At 41.2% G+C, this 21,453-nt stretch overlaps 1 protein-coding gene across 2 annotated transcripts in view; it reads left to right on the plus strand.

Annotated features, from left to right (window-relative positions):
- The first annotated feature begins 386 nt into the window (after window positions 1-386).
- C1GALT1 (core 1 synthase, glycoprotein-N-acetylgalactosamine 3-beta-galactosyltransferase 1) overlaps window positions 387-21,453 on the plus strand; it is a 260,990-nt gene continuing 239,923 nt past the window's right edge. Inside the window, exons 1-4 of one of the 2 annotated variants that reach the window (XR_012832050.1) lie at window positions 387-414; window positions 5,553-5,792; window positions 7,512-8,179; window positions 10,663-12,823. Coding sequence is in view for 1 of the 2 variants with exons in the window: in XM_075728256.1 (XP_075584371.1) it covers window positions 5,570-5,792; window positions 7,512-8,179; window positions 10,663-10,872 (1,101 nt within the window). In the remaining variant the exon portion in view is untranslated. Of the gene's footprint in view, window positions 415-5,552; window positions 5,793-7,511; window positions 8,180-10,662; window positions 13,428-21,453 lie in introns of those variants that run through there. The other variant, XM_075728256.1, reaches the window with a different exon arrangement.

Genomic DNA, 21,453 nt, shown 5'->3' on the forward strand with positions numbered 1-21,453 from the left:
GGAAGGACGGACGGACAGACGGGTTTCCGTCCCCACGCGTGATTCCCGCGCGGGGGGGGGGGGGCGGAGCGGTCGGAGAAGCCGCGGTCCTCACACGCCCCCCACCGGCTGCGGCGTGCGTGCGCGCGCCAGAACGCGACGCCACCAGCGGGCTGCCACGCAGCGGGGCGCGCGCGGCAGGCAAGGGTTAAGTGCGCGTGCAGGCGCCGGCCACGCCCCCCCCCCCGGCGCTCGCCACCCAATGAGCAGGCGGCGGGGCGGTGCCGGCCCGCCCCCCTCCGGGGGTGCGCCGCGCGGGGCGGCGGGATGGTGCCGCCGGCGGCGGGGCGGGGCGGCGGCCTCCCCGGCGCGCGGTCAACGGTTGCCTGCGGGCCGCGCGGCTGAGCGCGCGCCGGGCCCCCGCCGGCCGACGAGGTGAGGAGAGCGGGAGGGCGGGCGGCGGCGAGCGGCGCTGAGGGGCGGCGGCCACGGGCCCCGGGCCGACGGGCCCCGGGCCGGGCCGTCGTTGGAGGGGAGGGCGGCGGGCAGGGCCCTGAAAGCGAGCCCCGTCTGCGGAGGCAACGTGAAGGAGGGTGCGGAAGGTGCTTCCCTGCGGTGACGGGGCGGGAGGAAGTGGTCGGGGACGTGCGTGTCACCCAGGCGGCGGCGAGAAGGCTGCCGGCAGCAGCCGCGGTTGCGGGGACGGCAGGTGCCTGGCTGCCCGCCTGGGAAGGAGGGGCGCCGGACGAGGTGTCTCCTTGGAAGACAGCGAGTCCCTCTGGGCCCCAACGGGGGGAGCAAGGTGCCCTCCCGGGGCGGGGGGAGGTGAATCGCTCGCTGCTCCCCTCCCATCCGTCTTCTGCTCGTCGTAACGGGGACTTCCTGGACTGACGTCGCAGTTCCCTTTGGTAAGCAGTAGGTTAGCACAGGTCTAGGAAGCTGTGCTTTGGACGTGGTAACTTGTTGCTGAAAGAGGTGACACGCATCAAGTCAACGGCAGGGCTCCCTGGAACAGCTTGGAAGACTGAGGGGGTAACTGCCTGCAGAATATGGGATGTATTATGGGATGCAGGAGAAGAGCATCTTGTGACTGTACAGAAGTTACTATGGCATGCTTAGGGGAGGGACTAAAGGGAGGGAACAAGGTGGTTTGAGGATGAACAAGTATGGGAAAATAGAAGGATAAGGGGATAAAGGGCCTGGTCAGTTGTAAACAAGTGGCTGGTCAATATGCTTGGCCATGCCCAGTGCCAGATTACCGCAGTCTGTCCTCTTTTCTCATCAGGCTCCATTTCTAACTTTTCCTGGATGAGAGGACTCTGTGCTGTATTCGTGTGTGCATGTTGAGGCCTAAGTGCCAGCAGCTGGAGTGGTACTGTAAGTTATAGGGACCTCTGTGCCTGGCCTGCCAGCAATTGGAGAGACTGGAGTGAGTGAGGGTCTAAATGCCAGCAACTGGAGTGGAGACTCTAAGTCGTAGAGGCTTGTGTGTCTGGAGTACCAGTGACTGGAGAGACCAGAGTGCATGCGTATTGTCTTGGCAAGTATGCCAGGGTGTGGTTGCTAGTGAATATCATGCAGAGCTAGCCACTGAGGAGGATAAGAGGCTTGGGAGCCGGGTTTTGAGGCAGCTGTAAGTGTGGGACAGGTGCTAATGAGATCAGAGGGTCTTCAGTTTGGCAATATGAGAGTCCAGGAGGTTCAAGCCAGCGACTGGAGGGACTGCAAAATGTGAGGGTTGTTTTGGAAGCTCATTTGCATGTTTGTCTCTGAGTGAGGCAACTGGAGACAGAAGGATCCAAGGGCCGGTTACTGAGTGTGCTGAATGTCTAAGGCCATTTACTGGGGGATCATGGTATGCCTGTGGGGAGCTCTGTCTGTGTGTGTGTGTGTGTGTATATCTGGGTGAAGAGGTCTGTACCAGCAAGTGGAGTGGGGCTCTGGGGAGGCTGAGGATTCAGGGTTGGTTCCTGGATAGATTGAGTGTCTGAGGCCAGTTACTGGAGGGATCTGCATTGTATGTATGCGTATATTCCCCCCTAATGCACTTTTGTCCTGGTCAGCTAGGGAAAGGAGCACCATAAGGCCAGACCATGTTTGTGTTTGCATGAGCACTGTTCTTAGCTGTGTTGATCTGTATGGGCAGCCACGTGTGTACGCATATTTGCATGTGCAAGTATGGGAATACATCCTCAGTCTTGTCACTGGCTGGACCTGGGGACATGGAGTTGCAGCAGCCTTGTCTCCAGTGGGCTGCCAGGTTCAGCAGCCCCTAACACAGAAAAATTACTTCTTCTTTAAGTTTGAAGATGCAGAAATCGTTGACTCACAAAACTTAAATTTGGAGCCAAATCTATGATGACTGTTAAGTTGTGGTAGAATTTTAAAACATTTGTTGGTCTGGTTGATGTGAATAGGGCTACCTGCATGAATATCTAAACAGGTATATTTGTTTAAGCTGCCATGATAGAACATGGGAGCATAAATTAAGTTTAAACCTAGGCTTTTGTTGTAGGTGTTTTTTTAAATAGTGTCTATTTTTTAACTCAAGAGAAGTAAAAATAGAAATAAGAACAAAAATGGGGATCTCTTAGTGACCTGGTAGGTTTTGCACTTACGTTCTCCCTCTGTGTATGTCATAGAATCATAGCATCATAGAGTGGTTTGGGTTGGAAGGGGCATTTAAAGATCATCTATTCCAACCCCCTGCCATGGGCAGAGACATCTTTCACTAGATCAGGGTGCTCAAAGCCTCATCCAACCTGATCTTGAACACTTAAATGTTTTACATGTCTTGCCCCTGAATAAATCCCTGTATAGAAAAGAATGTCAACAGAGAGTTTGAGTGGGGATGCTTATCAATAAGAACTGACCCTCCTTTCAGACATTTTCTGGTTGTAGTCTAATGCTGTAGCATTCAGTTATTTTTGGTGGCAAATTAAAAGACTCTGCTTATGTCAAATATCAAGCTAATATAAAAAATGAAGATTTCTGTCCTGTTTACTGTTGGAGTTTATATATATATATACACACATGTATATAGTGGTCCAGTCTGTTGATAAAAAATTGATAGAACGATGAGCAGATTATTTTAGATTGAAAACTGTAACTAGAGGCATTTCATATCAAATATGAAGTACAGCTTCAGCATCTGTCCCTACCTGCTCCCAGAAATCCTCTTTGCTTGTGGAATACTGCCAAATCAATTTCTGATTTCTGAAAGTGATGAATGCACTCTTTTCTCTTTTAACATTTCCAATGCACTTAAAGTTTTTTTTCTAAAGAATCTAATTTAACATAATCTCATAGTTTAATAAGCAGCAGTTATTTTCAAGTATTTTCTTTTTTTCTCCAAGCAAGAGTAATTTTAACAGCTGTTAGAGCAGATAACTGAAATTGTATGGCAAAGAGACACCTAATATTGAAAAGTGGAACAATGGAGACTTTCTTCTAGGAAGTGCTGTAGCTATGCTGTGTGCATGCATGGATTTTTATTTTTCCCCCTTTTAATATGTTGAAGGAAGGCATTGTTTTATCTGGCCCTCTCCCTTTGTGTATTGCAAATTTTGAGGGGACTTTGTGGTGATAGATGGGGAAAGTGAAAACAAAAAAAATTTTTAGTACAGTGGATACTTCTCAGTGTCATAGGCTGTTTGTGCATGTAGGCTTTTCCTTAAATGTTTTGGGTTTTGCCTTTTTTCTTTTTTTTTGGAAGGCACCCAATCTAAGTCCTCATGTTTTCTTTCCAAGCATATAAGACAATAGAAATAAAGCTGGAAACCAAGTAATTTTTTCAAGGCCTGGGTCACAAATGATAATACAGTCAATTTTATACTTTAAGATGTGATGTCTAAAGGCAATCATTAGTCTCCACCAAGATGTAATACTGAATTGAGGGAAGGCAATGTATGATTAACAGAATTGTATAATGTGCTTTTTCATATTAAAAAACTACAGCTCCTTATCAACCACAGTTATAATTGTGTGAATTTTATTCAGCCTTTAAGTTTTTTGATTTGTATTTTGTGCTTCAAGTTGTGTTTCTGGTTTTTTTTCCTTTTTTTAGCAGTGTGGAAAGAAAAACATATCATGTTAGAGCTGCTTTGCTCTCAGATGATCTAGATCTGTATGTGTGCAGTGAATCTGATAATTTCTGGAAGTGCCAGCCTAACAATATGCATCCTTGCTTTCTGTCCTCTCTGCTTTCCCTTCAGGAGAGCACTCAGACAGACAGAAAGCTGGTGTTTGGAGTGCGTGTTGCTGCAAAGTGATTCCTGCAGCTTGCCTGGGGACAGTCTTTTTCCAATAGACTGCACAGCCAATGAGAGAAGTGGGTGCAGGCTAAATGAGTTGTTTTGGTGGCTGCAGCTCTTTTCTGATCAATGGTTTTCATCGATGCTCTGTACATTCCATAATTTTCTTTTTTTGGCTCCCTAACTAACTAAATTGGGTTCTGCCCGTTGACATCAAGAATGATCCTAACTGAGAGAACATCATCAACTTGTTTGTAAGGCACTGGCTTGAATCCAGTATGTATTTAACAGTCAACATTTTTGTAGTTTAGTCATGAATTATTAGAAAATGTCTCAACCCTTGGCAAAGATGAAAAGGTCTCAGGCCTCAACAGCTTGAAATTGGTTTGCAAGTCTTTAATATATAAAAATTCACACTTGTTTTGGATGTATAAAGCTCACTTTATGAGGCGTAGATGCTGGTTTTTGATTTTATACAAATGGTCTGCCAAGTCCTTTAGTTTTTGAGGAGCAAGGGTGTGACTGAAGTGAAGGCGTTTTTTATTACCGGAATACAAGGTTTATGATGTGTAAAAGAGGCCTTGAGGCTGATGTGTTTTCTTCTCCTCTTCCTCCAAATGCCTTTTAAAAATGGGTGTTTCTATATGAAAATTCAGATGTTGTCTTATTCTTTCTTCTGAAAATCTATCCTCAGTACTGCCTAAAAGCAGAAGGAAAACTGCCCTACTTTGAGAGTAGATTTGCTTTTATAACTCTTCAAAATCTGCTCTGACATCTGTTAAAGAATTCCTGTAATATACTTACTCCTGGAGTTTAAGTATGTCTCATGACCATATTCTATGTTGACCTGTAGATTGCCTTTGATCATCATCTTTCAGCTTTGTAGAAGACTTAGGTATTACATTTTAAAGCACAGATTTCTTGGGATGAATAAAGAAGTGAACATATATTACAATTTCATAATTAAGATATTGCACTTTAAATGTATACATTCTTGTATAAATATTGTATAAATATAATGAATGGGTTTTTGTATGTACAGCCACTATCATGATTTATAACTGTCCTTTATAATTTTAAGCTAAAGAATATATGGTAGGCCTTTTGCACTAAATTTATCAATGGTTGTACAATTTTATATGAACATTTGCATTGCTCTTGTACTTAACCTTCCATGCAAGTCCTGGGGAGCTGAATCTGAGCTAGAACTGAGGTCTCTGCTTCCAGAGATTTAGTCCTTGATTTCTTCCTGTAGTTTTAGATTCGATTTCTGTGTTAAGTGGCTTTAAGCTTAATGTATTTTTCATTTGTTTTCGACAGTGTATTACCTTCAGGAGATGGCCTCTTCTAAATCTTTGATGAACCTTCTAACCTTCACTTTTGGATCGGCAATAGGATTTTTCGTATGCTATCTTCTGTTTAGCATTATACTAGAAGAACATGTTAAGATCCAGCCTCATATACTTCACAATGATCCACATGGTCAACACTCAGCAGATACTCATAACAATCAGCTGCAAGGACAAATGAATTTCAATGCAGACTCTGGACAGCATAAAGGTATTTTGTTATGCCTGACTAATTATATAATATGTCCCCTTTTCTTGCCTTGCAAAATGTTGCTTTCTTCACTGCCAAGAATTTGTATGAATCCTTTTCTTTCCCTTTACCTATGTTTAGGTTACATCTAAATAACTTTGTTCTCTTGAGGTCTCCTGAATGGTCGTTTTCTTTGTTTACTTTTTTTTTTTTACAGTAGTGATTTTTTTTTTCCTTAGAGCCCAACTGTTTGTCCAGCTTCTGTATCCAAACTTCTTTGGAACAGGAACTTCTCAAATGAACTATTGACATCAAATGGTGGTTTTGCTAAGCAGATATATGTGTTAGCATTGTGGATGTGGCTGATTGCTTTTTAGCTTTAAGCAGCTGATTTTGGATCACTTCTAACTTTTTATCTAGCCTCTCAGTTAAAGCTGAAAAAAAAAAAAAAAGAAATTCACTTTTTGACACAATTAGTAAAACTTGGAATTGGGGTGGGGAGACAGAGGGGGTCACTGTGGGCATTGTTTGTCAAGCTGATCATGTAGCAGTCCAAACACAGATTGCTGTTCACAGTCAAAACCAGAGAAATTCTGTTGCACTCTGATTCCGCCCCCCCCAGGAAGGTAGACCCTTCTAATATTTCAGACATACTTTTAAATTTAACACATCTCATTAAATGAGTTCCTTCTAAATTGTAAATACAGATAGTGTCCGAGCTGGGACGGTTTGGATGAGAAAAAATGCACTGTAATGCATTTGCCGAAGATATTAATAAGTAATTTGCTATTTAAACACATTTAAACTGCAACTTTGTAAGACAAGTTTGTGAGTGTTTCACGTGTAATTGTAGATAATTGTTACAAAGAAATCTGTTCTGTTGTTGCCTAAAGTGTAAGCAGGAATATTTTAAGACCAGTTATACAGGTCTCACTCTCCATGGAATATTCTTTTACATGAATTAAAATCATGCTGTGTGTATCAAGTGAAAATTCTTCTTTGAGGGAAATGAATGCTTTGGCAGCTTGGAAAACATTATATTACACACCTCAAATGACAGTGTCCATTTATTCTGTTGGATTGTCTGCAAATAAAAACATTTTAGCACAACAATGATACTAATTTCATACTAACCTAATGTATTTAATCTGATTTTTTTACAAATAAGATTTAACTTGATTTGATGATAAATTCTTTCTTTCTGGCTTACCATCTGCTTTTTCCTTCAAAAATGTGTTGCTGTTTTAGAAATATTTATTAGGTTTTGTTAGTTAACATGGGTGTATGTAACAGAGCTTATTAGCTTTTTGACCTTTCTGTGTTGTAATCATTAAGTTGTATTCATTGTGAATGGCAAAAATACTCAGCTTTTTAATTTTCGTTAGTCCTCCAGTACCATAAAGAAGTTGCCTCTGAACAGTTTTTAGGTACAAATCAAGGTTTTTTAAAGCCATGCTTCCCTGAGCTGATACACATTTTGATATGGCTCTTATGCTCACCTTTATTCTGTGAAATTGAAGTAGCTTTAAGAATTTTAGTTTCTTGATTTTTGGGAATTCTTGTTTGTTTTCTTCCTAAATCTAACATTAATTTCATTAACTGGTACATTTGGAAGCAAATACCGCTTCTCTCTCTGCGTGTCTTTTCTGATCTAGAAACAGAATGTCTGGGGGGAGGTTGCTCTTATGTTTGTTTTGCAATCAAGTCTAATATTGTTTTGGAACTTCCCTCTTTTTTTAGATGAGAATAAAAATATTGCAGATGGACTGTATCAGAAGGTGAAAATACTGTGCTGGGTCATGACTGGACCTCAAAATCTAGAAAAGAAAGCCAAGCATGTTAAGGCCACTTGGGCCCAACGTTGTAATAAAATACTTTTTATGAGCTCTGAGGAAAATAAAGACTTCCCAACTGTGGGCTTAGAAACCAAAGAAGGCAGGGACCAACTGTACTGGAAGACTATTAAAGCTTTTCAATATGTATATGACCATTATTTTGATGATGCTGATTGGTTTATGAAAGCAGATGACGATACATACGTTATATTGGACAATTTGAGATGGCTTCTTTCAAAATACAGTCCTGAACAACCAATATACTTTGGAAGAAGGTTTAAGCCTTATGTGAAACAGGGCTACATGAGTGGAGGAGCAGGATATGTTCTGAGCAAAGAAGCTCTGAAGAGATTTGTGGCTGCATTTAAAACAAACAAATGCTCTCACAGTTCCTCAATTGAAGACCTAGCACTAGGAAAATGCATGGAGATCATTAATGTGGAAGCAGGAGATTCTAGGGATACCAGTGGCAGAGAAACCTTTCATCCTTTTGTTCCAGAACATCACTTAATCAGAGGATACCTACCAAAAACATTCTGGTACTGGAACTATAATTATTATCCTGCTGTAGAGGTAAGTCCTTAGGAACCTGGTACCCATTTGATGAAGTATATCTATAATGTGTATGAATGTGTATGATGTGTGAATTAGCAGCTTAATAGCAGCTCAATATATTTCAGAAAAGAAGATTTTGTTGTGATATCCTGTGATACACCTGCGTGTAGATGTGTTAAATACACTAGTCATCAACTAGAAGTTGATGCTAAGAAGTTAATGTTCCAGAAGAGCTAGTGAATCTTAAATTATTATTGCAGTTTTGCGATGTTCTCTGGATATCAAAAAACAATGAAACCTTTTTGACCCATTTGTCTAGTGTCACCACTGCTACCTTCCTTGCAAAGTTACTGTTCTGATGTGTTCCCTCATATCTCACACACAGTGTCCCTGGCTTCCCCTCCAGCCACCCAGCTCCCAGTGTGCAGTGAGAAGCGGGACCAGCATGGTTCATTCCAAGCTGTGTGTGCTGACGGTGCAGAGCCAGGTCAAATAGTATGGCTTAGTTACATTAAAGCCTACCGAAAGGGAAGGTGCCACCGATACACCTTTTATCTTCTACCCAACAGCAACCTTTGCGTAAAACCTGTAGAAATAGAAGTAATTTTGAGACTTGCTCGTGACTGTAGTGGGTTAACATCGGCTAAGAGATTCCCAAGTTACTGGAGGGGCTGGTGAGTGATGGTATGCGTGAGTGTACTGCCTGCTAGTCTTCTTCCCTTCAAATGGAGATGTGCTGCAATATACTTCTGTTATCTCTGATAACTGCATGCGGTGTTACCTGGCTTGAACGCTGCTAGCTGCCCTGCCCTCACTTTTTTGTTGAAGGTTGTTAAAATGTACGTGTAAGTGAATTATAGAAGATGAACGTTGCCTAGAAGTGAAATAAAAGCACCACCCAAACAAGAAAATATGATTAGATTTCCTTATGTAGTTGTATTGGACTCTTGTCTACCTTCTGTAGATGTGGAGGCAAGCATGAGAGCTGGCAAAGCTGATTTTTTTTTTTTAATTTTTTTTGTTGCAGCAACAAAAATAGCATTTACAAATGAAACATTCTTAGTGCAAGAACTTCAGATTATACTTTGTGTTCCACATCTGAAATCTCCAGTTTAAAAAAAAAAAGAAAAAGAAAAGGGGGGGGAGCAGGGCACTACTTTAAATTGGAATTAAAGCAATCTGAAGGTATTCTGCATTGTAAACTTTGATGGTCATATAATCTGTGATGTGACTTCTTTTTTAGGATTATAATCTCACTTTTAGAGGTATTATTTTTCAGCAAGCTTTGAGATCAGCATGGGTGGCTGAAATCAAAGATAGGATGTGGGACTTTTTACACAGTAAAGCTGGGGGAAAAAAAGTCTAGTTTTTTAGTAGACAGGCTTTAGTAGACTATTCATTGTAAAGCATCTATTTTTATACTTGTATTCAGTGACTAGAGCATTTCTGTAGCTTAAAACAGCTACTATACTGTATTTAGTGGGTCAGGATGCAGCAGCTTTAGCTGTGGTTGCAGTTCACGGGTGGCTGAGCTGTGGACAGTTACATCTGTAACTGATGCAGTGGTGGTGGAGATCCACAATGGAAATTGCATAATTGATCCTGTCCTGTCATACTTGTGTTTGGATAGAGACCACTTCGTCTGGTATCAAAACCAAGCTATATTGGTCAAACTTAGTAAGTATTGAAAGAATAACAATTGTGTAACAATTGTTCTCTTCAGTGTCTTTAAATGTTGAATCTTAGTTCCAATTAGAGATGGAATATTAGCAGCTCTGCAATCAAATCTCCCACCATGACTCCCAAATGACACCTCTCCCCCACCCCCCCCCAAACTATCTTCCAGAAAAGTGCTCTGAGAGCTGAATTTGAGCTAGGAAAACCAAGTTGTAACAAGTATGTTAACAGGGATCTTCTAGCTCTTAAAAATGCTTAATAATGTCAATGAAATTAATAGACTTAAAAAAAAAATAGTTCCAAAATGATTTGTTACAACTTTCTGTATGTAGAAAGTTAGATACTGACAGTTTTGTCAAAATGTATAATGTGTGAACACACACACACACACAGAGGTGTGTGCATGCACATTTGGCTTGTATACTCTGGGTGGATGCTGCCGTGAGTAACAAGCATGTATTGTTTCATATATAAATGCAAAGCATTTAGACCTGCTTGCTGCTGCTTGGTTTTGTTGAAACACCAACGTAAAAAAAAGAAGAATGAAAAAGCAAGAAAACCTCTGACATTTAATGAGGGCAGCTAGTTTTTTCACTGGCTTGATTACAGAAGCAAAAGACTTTGTGCAACATTATTTTGGAAAGATGCTTTGGCAGATATGTCTGATACATTCTGCTTGCCTAACATTAAGTTTTGAAGTATATGAATGACTGATGATTGTGAATTTCTTACCATGAAGTCAAGTATGTGTTTGAGTTCTTCCTGGATCTTCAATCCAGGGCATGCTTTGCGATTCTTGCTGATTATTTTGTTTTATATTTTAGGGTCCTGGATGCTGCTCCGATCTAGCAGTTTCATTCCACTATGTTGATTCTGTGACTATGTATCATTTGGAATATTTGATTTATCATCTCCGTCCATATGGGTATTTGTATCGGTACAATCCTGATTTGGCAAGGAATCCAGAAGAGCAGAGCAAAAATGAAGCACTGGAGGATAATCAAAAGCTAAAGCAAAAAATTTCTGAGAATTAATTGGACTTGAAGAAAACGAAAAGAAGCCAGTACAATGAATAAGAGTCTCCTCAAACTCCTGCATGAAGCTTGTGGACTAAAATTACTCATGGCGATTCTTATTTCAAAAATCACGCTGGCAGTACTTCCTGTCACTGTCTGTGTATGACAGAGTCCGGTACTGGCTCTGGCTGTTTGGGATACTGTGACCTTGCAGCCCTGCTCATGAAGATTTGGGGCCCTAAAGCTGTGAAATAGGAGGTTGTTCTGGTACACTAATATCTGGAAGAATTTGTATAAAAAACATAGTGGACAGGTTCAAAGATAATCATACACTATTTCTGTTCCTTTTTTCGCTCCCCTCTATTTCCTTCTAGATGTTCTGTTAGGTGAGTTCTAATATTAGAAATTGGATGCTGCACAGTCACATCCTTCATGATGGCTTTCTCTTGTCTTCTCGGTGTCTTGAAGTTACTGTGTGTACCTTGCCCTGTAAGGAAGGGAGAGGTCTGAAAATAGTCTCAAGTCTGCTTTGCCTTAACAACAGACTGGTTATTATGAATAGGCAGAGATCCACCCAAAAGATTAATCTGAATTGTTTCAGAAAGGGAATTCACTGCCATGAATTATTTTTAAAACTTTTAAGTCTCTATTGTACAAAACAATATGAAGTTGGATCACTACTGTTTTAGGGAGAAACCCAGAAATAGTATTGTTTAAATTGCTGAGGTGATGCAAGCTGCTTACATATTTGCCTGTGGCTTTTTTTTGTTTTAACTTATCCTGTTGGTTGAATGGATATAAAAATTCATCTCAGAATTTCTCAGTGCAAGATAAGGTAGATGCTTTTTGAAATAGAAGTTCTCTTCCATCACACCTTCCATGTAAACCAGAAAGAAAGGTATCTTAGCAAAGTTAAAATGGCACTATAATAACTTGGTTTCAGCCATTATTATAATCAGTTTGTTTCCATTTAATTTTCACATCACTACACTTCGAGATTGTGGAGTTACTTTATTCATTGTAAAATTTTACAGATGCAAACAAGTCTTACTTTAAAACTGCAGCAAAGCCGATTTGACTGCTTCCCTACACATCTAGTTTATTTGGCTCAAGTACTTAATTTCACCTTTCTGAAAATCTTTTTTCTCCGCTTTTAAAATTTCTTATGTATCTGTTTCTTGTTACCTTTTTCAGAACAAAGTGTTAAATGATCCTTATTTCACTCTTTTTGAAGGTGAAGTATATAGTCATTCAGGTAAACCAGCCTGAATGCAGGGATCTTTCAAAGATCTCCACTACTTTGTGAGTATCTCTGCCTCTTAACTGAAAACACTTTCTTGGTGTGGGACAAAATAGGTGTTTTCATTACTGAAAAATTTTCAGAGGCCAAGCCTGTGTTTTATATAGTTAACTTAAAACTTTCTGGTTTTCTCTTTCAAATGAGTGAATAGCAGTATGGGGGATGGGGTTAAGCTTGATGTGTCGTGTGTCTGTATTCCACACTTGAACAAAAGTTTCTTCATCTTTTTGTCACTTTTCGCCTTCATCATATTGATGAATTTGGACATAACCAACATTACCTCCAGTTATTGTTTTGGAAAGGGCACATGCTGGTAGCAGACAGCCTTATTTACTACTGCTGTCCTTCAGTATGTTCCTGGAAGAGGATGTTACCTTCTGGAAGTACTGGAATTTTTTTTCCAAAGATACATACAGGTTGGGGTTCTGTCTCTTGTCCAACAGTAAAGAGTCGTGACTTCCTTTCTGACTATTGCTCTGCAGCATGGTGGCAGTTACTGAAGAATCTCATGGAGTTGAAATATTACATACATCTTCTCTACCTGCAAGTAGGCTGGGGTCATGTACCAGTTACTAGTTAAACGAATAGTTCCTGCAGGGTTAAATCTGTTGGTCTTTTATGAGCAAGACTGCCTCTGAAGTACTGAAAGGGACACGAGCTTTATTTTACGTTAATTGACTTAAGTAGAAAATTGTAACTGTGTTTAAAAAAGGAAGGTCTCCAAGTTTGCTCTAGTCAGAGGGATGCTTGTCCAGAGAACGGATGGTACCATGCTGAGAGGTGCTTCCTTCTGCGAGCTAAATGTTTATCCCGTGTGCAACACGTCCCAGTAATATTATGAAATCTATATGGTATTGATAACTCCAGTGGCATTGTTCAAACATGCAATTAAAATTTTCTGGAATACTTAAGGAAGTTAAACTGAAATCAAGATCCCAACTTAATCTCTTTGTAAATTCAGCCCTTGTAGATGATTTACTGAACTACTGTACTGTTCCTTTATTACTGCTTTCTTCCTCAGTTCATCCATGTGGATTTAAAGATTTTCTTCCACAACAGGCAGAACTAATCTTGCGTGTTTTCTGCAGATCTGTGTCCTATGTTTGCCCTGTGCTGCCCTGTGAAGTAGCATCATTTCCTCTTTGTGTTCCTTACTATCCTGACTATCCTGTCTTTGGGTTTTCAGTTTCATCATGCATGAGTCTCAGGTGGACAAGAGGAGGCAGGCAGCGAGATGTTTGAGCTCCGCACAGGTTGGTTGCTGAGGTGGCAAGTCAAATGCTGAGCTCAGGGTGAAGCATTTTCTCAGCAGCAGTTCTAATTCTTGTCTGCTGCCCAGCTGTGGCTTCTGGGTTTAGTGGAGTCGGGCAGGAATGTCCCTTTCCACAAAATGTTCAGGACCTCAGAAGGAATGGAGAAATAAAGGAATAAGTTCCATTTCTTGAGGGAATAAGGTTGAGAACGTACTACCTTGTGATAAATAGTTGGCCTGTTTGGAGAAATAAGAGTAGCCTTTTCTTCAAACATCCATTCTTGCTTTGGTTTAAAGTGTCCTTGCTCCTAGGCCTCTGAATCTATTTATTTTGCCTTTCTAACAGAAAAGAAATTCTTCTTTTCCTTCCAGACAAGCTAGAAAAGTATAATTTTTTACATTCTGTGATTATAACAGAGGAATATTGTTCTCCATTGAATTGTATTGCTGTAACAATGAGCTGATACCTCTGAAATAATTGGTTTGTATCTCACTCCCTTCAAAAGCTTCAGTAGACAAGGTTGGAATGTGAACAGTATAATTTTCATGTACAATATTACACTACTATTAGTAGTTTGTTATTTCATTCTCAGGTCTTTGTGCTTTGAGAAAGTATTGAATTTGAGTGTTTCTGCAGCGCAAGGAGGCTGCTGTGTTTCAGGTGGAAGGACCTTTCTGAAGCGCAGCAATGTAGGCTGTCTTCGGCTATAACAATTATTGCTCTGTGGTTTGGTTTTGTTTTGTTTCTAAAAGAGGTTTCTTAATTTTATAAAACCTAAAAGCTTCCATTGGCACCGTACTGATTTAAATGACCCATCTAAAATTTTTGAACTAGTTTTCTTGAAATTACTAGGCAGCAGTTGTTTGCACTCGGGTGTGAGAATGTCGCTTAGTGTAACAGAGTAACATTTTAACCTTGTGTTAAGTGTTTTTTAGTTCAGGAGGAATGAGAATGCCAAGAAGTTACCCTCTGATCACTGCTCTTAATCAGAGGATAGTATTAATCTTTGCAGAAAAAGACCAGTTTTAATCTTCCTTCATTCCCAATTAATTTTTGCAGTCTATATTGGTCTTATTGAAGAGGTTAAACACTGGCAATGTTAGCACCGTCTCTCACTTTGCAGAAACTCCTTTCCCAGTACCTTTTACCTTTAAGGACACTTGATTTGTTTTGCTTTGGTGAGGTTATATATTAAAAATCACTTTTTCTTCACATGTTGCCATTTGTTCTGTTACGCTTCCAGAAGGATAAAGGTTAGTGAGTAGCTGATAGACCTCTTACAAACAGTTTGCTATCCCAGCAGGGTGTTTTATCTTTGTACAACAGAAAAGTGCAGGTTATTTCTCCGATGATGTACCCGCTACTGATGTTGATAGTGCATGCACAGATGAAAACAGATCCCTCAATACGGACCACTTGGAAAGGCAATTTTGTCCTTTTTCTGTAAAGAAAAACTTCTGTGGAACTCCAAAGTGTAATTTGCTTTGTTTTACCATATTGTATTTAAAGTACTCCACAAATGTTATTAATGCTCTAAAAGAATTGAATATTGCTGCTGGACAGTATGCTCCACTTAAAACCTGTGAATGTTTCACTTTGCCATTATAGGTAGTCGTGTCCCTGATGGCAGGTATAAGTTGGTGACTTGTCTGGAATGATTACCATAAGGATTTGTTTCTTAAATACCTTCTTTGAAGTGCCTTTGACCAATTTTTAGCATCAAAATTAAGTTGAGAATTGAATAAATAAGTTATCTCATACACAGTGCATGTTTGTCTTCATTTGCCCCTCCTGTATGCTAATAGTGTAGCATAGCTAATAAAAACATTCTTACTTTTTTTTCTTGGGTGGGTACAGGAAAGTCAAAAATCTTCTCACACTTGCTATGTTTTCTGCTATTATATTTATGCTAGTAACAAATAGCAAGCTACCTTGAAAACAAAGAGGGCTCTGGAGAAAACCTGTTTTGTAAGTGTGGGCTTGCTTTGCTTGCTTTTTTAATATGTAACAGACACTGCGTATTTGATTGCCAGAAGTTGTAGACACAAGTGAAGCATCATTCGATGAAGGTAAGCTCTCATAGCCTGCTCACTTACAGAAAACTTCACTGGCTCAAGGGAATTTTCCTAGGGTTCTCTCTGCACTAGTGTGAACTAAAAAGAAATTTAAGTAAATATCTTACACCCTGGGACTGCTAAGGTAGTTCTAAGCTGTGGGGACGGTAAGCCTGCCTATTGCTGGTTCCAGCTCTCGCTGCAAAACCTTGAGCAGTCTTTCCTCCTCTTTGACAGTGTTTCACCTTAACAAGGCCCTTCTATGGGTTCCAGAAATTTGGTAGTGAGGGACTTACTCTGACAACTAGTATGAGGAGTAAGGGAGAAAATCACAGCCCTGCCACGAATGTTTTCATTCTTCCACATGTAAAGTAATTTAGCATGGACAGGAAAACAGCCTGATCAATGGATCACCCTTCTAGGTGTTAGGGTGGTATTTGGAAAAGTGGTTATTTAATTCAGAAGTGTAGTCTGGGGTCTCCATTTTCCCAGCTTCCTAATATATATTCCTACAAGACTGCTTGAAATGCCAATAAAAATAAACTGTAGAGATGCCCTCTACGCTGGTTAGTCAAAGAAACATGGCAGGGAGACTACTTCTAAGTGTCTGCTTTTGTTAGCACTGGAATTTGGATCTGATGTGGTTTTGAGCTGTGACCCACACGTTTTCATTTTAACTCTTCTTTCCAGGCTCCCTCCATTGTGTGTAACACTCCTCTTTTGTGGTGAAACTACAAGCCATGAAGTACAGTCCCTTCTTTCCTTCCTCCCCCCAAAATTCCTTTCTGCAAGCTTTGTTTTATTTAGGGTAGTGTTTTATTTAGACTCGGATGCTGGAGTCTGCAGTGGTACTGGCCACGACTTCACACCCCAGTGCCCCAGTTCTACTTGGGGCTTCTCTGATGCGTGGGACAGCTCTTGGGATGGCAAAGTATCAATTCTTTCGCATATTCAAGGTGTTACCTTCTTTGGAGGTGTGATTTGTCTTTTAAACAGATTCCCATCTCTTTTCCGCCCCCCTCTCTTTTTTCTTTCCTTTTCTTTCCAATAGTTTCACCTTCTCTGCAAAGCGCTTTTTGAGGAGTACGTGGTACCAGGTGGATCGCTGGCATTTTCACGCTCCTGAGGGGCTGCGGCTCCCTTCAGGTCTGTGTGTGAAATGGTACGCTGCCTTCGGTAGAGTCGCTAACTTAACGACATGTTTTAAAATCAGCCTAAATGAGTCACTACCAAAGCAAGAGCTGGAACCATGTTTTATCATTTGATGCTTAAAATACTTCCCAGTCTGGTAGGCTGGACAGGGGGACTGGCTCCAAACTCTAGCAGCCACTTGTGCTAGAGAAGTATGAAAAATGTTTTCCTTAGAGAAGAGAGAATTCTCTGTAGCAACGTTGTAAAAGGAACATGGATTTTCCAATGGCTGGCTAAGTGTTGCTACAGTCACGGTCTTTTTTACTTTTGCACAAAGAGGTGAACAGTCTTTTGCAAAGCTGAGTGGCAATGGAATTTCAAATTTAGATCGGAATAGAGAGGGGAGTTTCACAGGAATGTTTGTTAAATAAAAAGATGGTGTGAGCAAGCAGCTTGCTTATTTCCTTTCATTTAAACTCTAAACCTGTGCTTGAGTAGGTACATTAAGTTTGCAGCACAGCTCTTCAGTTGTACAGAACCAAGCTATGGCGCATGTGAACCCATCACTTTGGCATCTCCAAGTCCAGAAGGCTGGTTTGTTTTTTCGATATTCTAACCTGGCTTCCAGCAACTCCTTGCCACCTTCTGATTTCTTTGCCCTCCTGGAATAAAATCTTAATCCACTGCAAATAAAGGAGCTTTGTCAGTAACTTCAGTCACCTGAAGAACAGGATCTGCTTCCTGCTGCTGCTCCTGCTTCCTGGTTCCACCCTGAGTTTTCCATGTTCCCCAGCAGCTCTTGGATCCTGCATGGTCTCACGTAGTCAAGGTCTTGACTCCTCCTCCTCTGTCTAAGAAATAATCAAAAAGACTTAGAAATTAATGTGCCTTAAAGGTACCCTGCACCTTTAAAACCTTGGACTATGATTTTTTTTTTCTTTCCCCCTTTCACTGTCCCACATGATTTCTTAACTAGGAATCACTCAAATGTTGTGCTGTTAAGTGTTGTCTTCCTGGAGATGGAGAGCATAACATTTAAGACAAACGTTCACTTAAGGCCAAATCCTGAGTACTTGGTAGATATATAAAAAAAAAAAAAAGTCTCTAATTATTTTTTTTTATTAATTTTGTCTCCAAACTCCTAGTTCTACTAAATTTGGGAGTATGACAACATTGTTAAATGTCTGTTCTCTGGCTATTCTATCACAAGTGGAGGAGGTGGCTGTAAACTGGAGGCCGTATCCTTCCTACATTTATAACCCACGTGAGCACCCCGCAGAGATTAAGTACAAATCATACAAAAATCACACCTGAGGGTCTGAAATTTTCCTGGCACAGAGGAGTGCTTCACCAGCACCAGTAGTTCAAACATTTACCATTGAAAACAGCAGGTTTCACATATTCTGCTGCGGATTCTGTTGAAATCGTAGCTGAAATATGATTCATGTTTCAAGGACAGGTAGGGTAATCAGATCTAAAACCAATTTTCAAATACCATTTAGAAAAGCAAAATCTGTTCAGGAGCTGGCAGTGCTTCAACATGAACAAAGAAGGCTTTGTACCTCTTTGTCAATGTTACCCCATTTTTTAGCAGAGAGTAGGCGGCGTCTGTTTACCCAGACTAGAACAATCAACAGCATCCTGCTTTTAAAATATTTCCCTGTGAGCTAGCTTGGGCTTTATGAGCTTTATCTTTGCCAGCTTCCAAAGCTGCATTTCATGCATCTCGTTCAGAGTCATTCAAGTAAATATTTCTCAAAATGCATTGGCTGTGTTTTCATTTTAGGTAAGCTTTGTGACGTCTAAATGCAGAAGTTGTCTTATCAAACGTAGATCTGAACGTTCACAAATTCACACCAGTCCCACTGGGGTAAGTCTCGTGCATCAGCTGTATCTTCTTGTTTTAAAACCATCATTACAAAAGTAGCATTTGGGTCTTATCAGTCACTGTACAACAACTAATACTTTCTGCAGGAGAATGAGTTAGATTCACAGACCCTTTATTATTTTATACAACAAAATTGCAGAAAATTTCTGTAATTGCAGAAAAATCCCACTGTAAATGAAGTTATGCGGTCCATGCTTTGGTCAGCCCTTCTTGTTCAAGGTGCTTTCAGCGATACCAACTGAAAACCAATACCTGATAGACGTGTGGTGGCTCTCTGGTTTGACCTGGTCTTTGCCACACTGCTCAGGCCTGCAGCAAAGAGTTTCAGTATTGCCAAATGTTTTCTTCAGGGAGCCCGAGTTGTGGATTTTGTGTATATTTTCAGCAATGCTTTTTAAAAGATCCATATGTACTAGTGGCAAGCTGCCACCCTGAACGTTCCATCCTCATGAGCCTCAAAGAAGTGGAGGGAGCATGAGTTACCTTAGATGTAGCATCTGGGAATTTTACTCCTGACACCACTGTAAAAGGAGGAAAAAGCATGAAAAAAATGAAAGCACAGTTGGAAAAAGGACATACTTGCTGTGTCCTATTAGCTAAATATATTTGTGGGCTAGATGTCTGGGCCCAGAAGAGAGTGAGAAAACTATTGCAGCATATAAATGAACCAAAAATGTTGGCTGGTCCTATGGCTTTTGCAATTAAACAAAGGTTAATTACTTACATTCAGCTGGACCGCCTAGTATTTTGCTTTCTAAACATATAATTATGTACTGTAGAGGAAGCATCTCTAAGATGAGCGTAAGGAAAGAAAATGCTCGTATGAGGAATGCGGATGTCGCATGCTAATATGTCAATCAGTAGTAGTGGACACATTCTAACATGACTGAAAAGAGGACAAACCCTTTTGATTTTTCACTTTTGCATTGTGCTGCTGCCTGGATTGCTGAACTCCAACATCTGTTTCAGCTGGAGCATCTCATCAAGGGAACATCTTCACGATGGGTTTTCCATGTACAGCTGCAATGCTTTGTACTTCCTGCTGCTGGGCAGCACCTTCTCTATTTAATACCTGCCCAAGCCTTTCCGACTGCCCTGACTGCCCTCAGGAGCTTTGGGCTGTTCAAGACGGTCAGGTTTGAAGATGGGGCTCACTTTCATAAGATATTTGCCTATATGCAGGAGTGCAGAGGCTTGAGTAACCCAATCTGCCCTTGCAGTTGACTCTCCTTTGAGCAGGAATCCTGGATGGACTTGATCATTTCTGTGGTCTTTTCCTACCTGAGTTATCCTACAATCCTAAAATGTTCTGTCAGCTTTGCCGGGAGATGTTTTGGCACCTGCGTGTTTTCCCTTCAGCTCCTCCGGGTCCTGCTGGTCCCTGTTGCTGCTTTGCAGTCAGGTCCCTTCCTCAGCCCGCAGAGCCCCTGCCTGACCGCCGGCAGGGCTCCGTCGTGCCCATCTCATCCTTCCTGCATTCTCACTCTCTCCCTTTCCTTCCAGAGGAACGGTGGTGTTGTGGAAGTTCTGCTTCTTATTCTGAATAGTATTGCACAAAGCATCTCTTTTATGTCCCATTTTATAGACGGGTATAGCTAGACTCTTCTCCTTCGTCTCAATGCTAATGTGCACTATTTCCATCACATGGGGAAGGGACTGTTCCGCTGCATCGTGTAAGTGAGTAACTATAGGTTGAGATTGCCATCCTTCCAGTGTTGTACCCTGGTTCATGCACAGTGGGTTTTATCAGCGTAAAGGTTCCCTTCTCTCTCTGTTCCTGTACAATAGTTGTGCCTGTTGCTTGCTGAACTTGGAGATCACATTTCCTTGGTGTGCAGAGCTAGAAGGTTAACTCTGGTATTGGCACAGTTCCGGCACAGTTCCTTTCTCGGTTACAAAAGCTTCTAATCTCTGATAGCTGGCAGGTAGTTGCTATTAAAAACGCCATAAAAATTGATTATAGGCAATGTGAGAACAGGATCTAAAATGTTTTTTCTCATGTGGACGTAATAAAGGGGAGCCTGTGCTGCCTGTAGCACCTGTGTCTAACTTAAGCCTAGTGCCTAAGAATCACTTGTAATTCTTAAAAAGCGAATACATAAAGAACAGGAAATAAATGCAACAAGGCAGGAAACACTTTCCCTTGATGTTCAGTTTAGCATTATGCTGATATTTAGCGTTTCACTGCTGTTTCACAAATACATCTGTTCCGTGTTGGAGGAGGAAGCAAGCTGGTTAAAGAAAGAGGAGTTAAAGAATCACAGCCAGTATCTGAAAACTTTACGCCAAGACCTACAGGAGGAAATGTCCAAACAAATGCTTGCCACCCTACAATAACCAGCTGGCAAGCAGAGTGCCTGAGAACAGGTGGAGGTGGGGACCGAGGTGTGCTACCAGCATGTCCTGAGTGTGAAGGGTCAACATACCCCGGAGAGTGAGAATGATCCTGATGCGATGGTTGGAATGAGTTTTATATCACAAATAACTTTGAGATCCGATGTTAATGCTGCCCTCTCCCATTGCGGCTCTTTGATTAATAGACGCTGCTCTTTTGAAAGCTGGAAGGATCTCTCGTCACAGAACAGGATGCTACAGAAAACAGTGTAAGATACATAAAAGTAAAAATATTTCCCTGTGCAAAGTATACCAATTAAAAAAAAAAAAGGGGGGAATTTAATGCAATGATGTTCCCAGAATCAAGCCTTGTACTTTTGGCTGTAACGTGAGAAAGCTTTACAGAGAATGGGTGGTGTTGGGGCATCGCTAGTTTGAGCTGACTGGAGGGGTAGGAAGGTGGTTCAGCTTGGATCCCAGGTTGTATCCAGGAGGGGTCACGCTGGGCACGTCGAGCGCCATCCAAAAGCGGAGGTCAGTCTTTACTCCTGTCTCAGACCTCCTGCACCTCCCTGTGCACCAGCTCAGAGCCTTGGAGCCCTTAACCTCACATCACCCGGATGAGTAATCTGGCAGATA

The sequence above is a fragment of the Pelecanus crispus genome, chromosome 2, assembly GCF_030463565.1.
Source record: "Pelecanus crispus isolate bPelCri1 chromosome 2, bPelCri1.pri, whole genome shotgun sequence".
Lineage (NCBI taxonomy): Eukaryota > Metazoa > Chordata > Aves > Pelecaniformes > Pelecanidae > Pelecanus > Pelecanus crispus.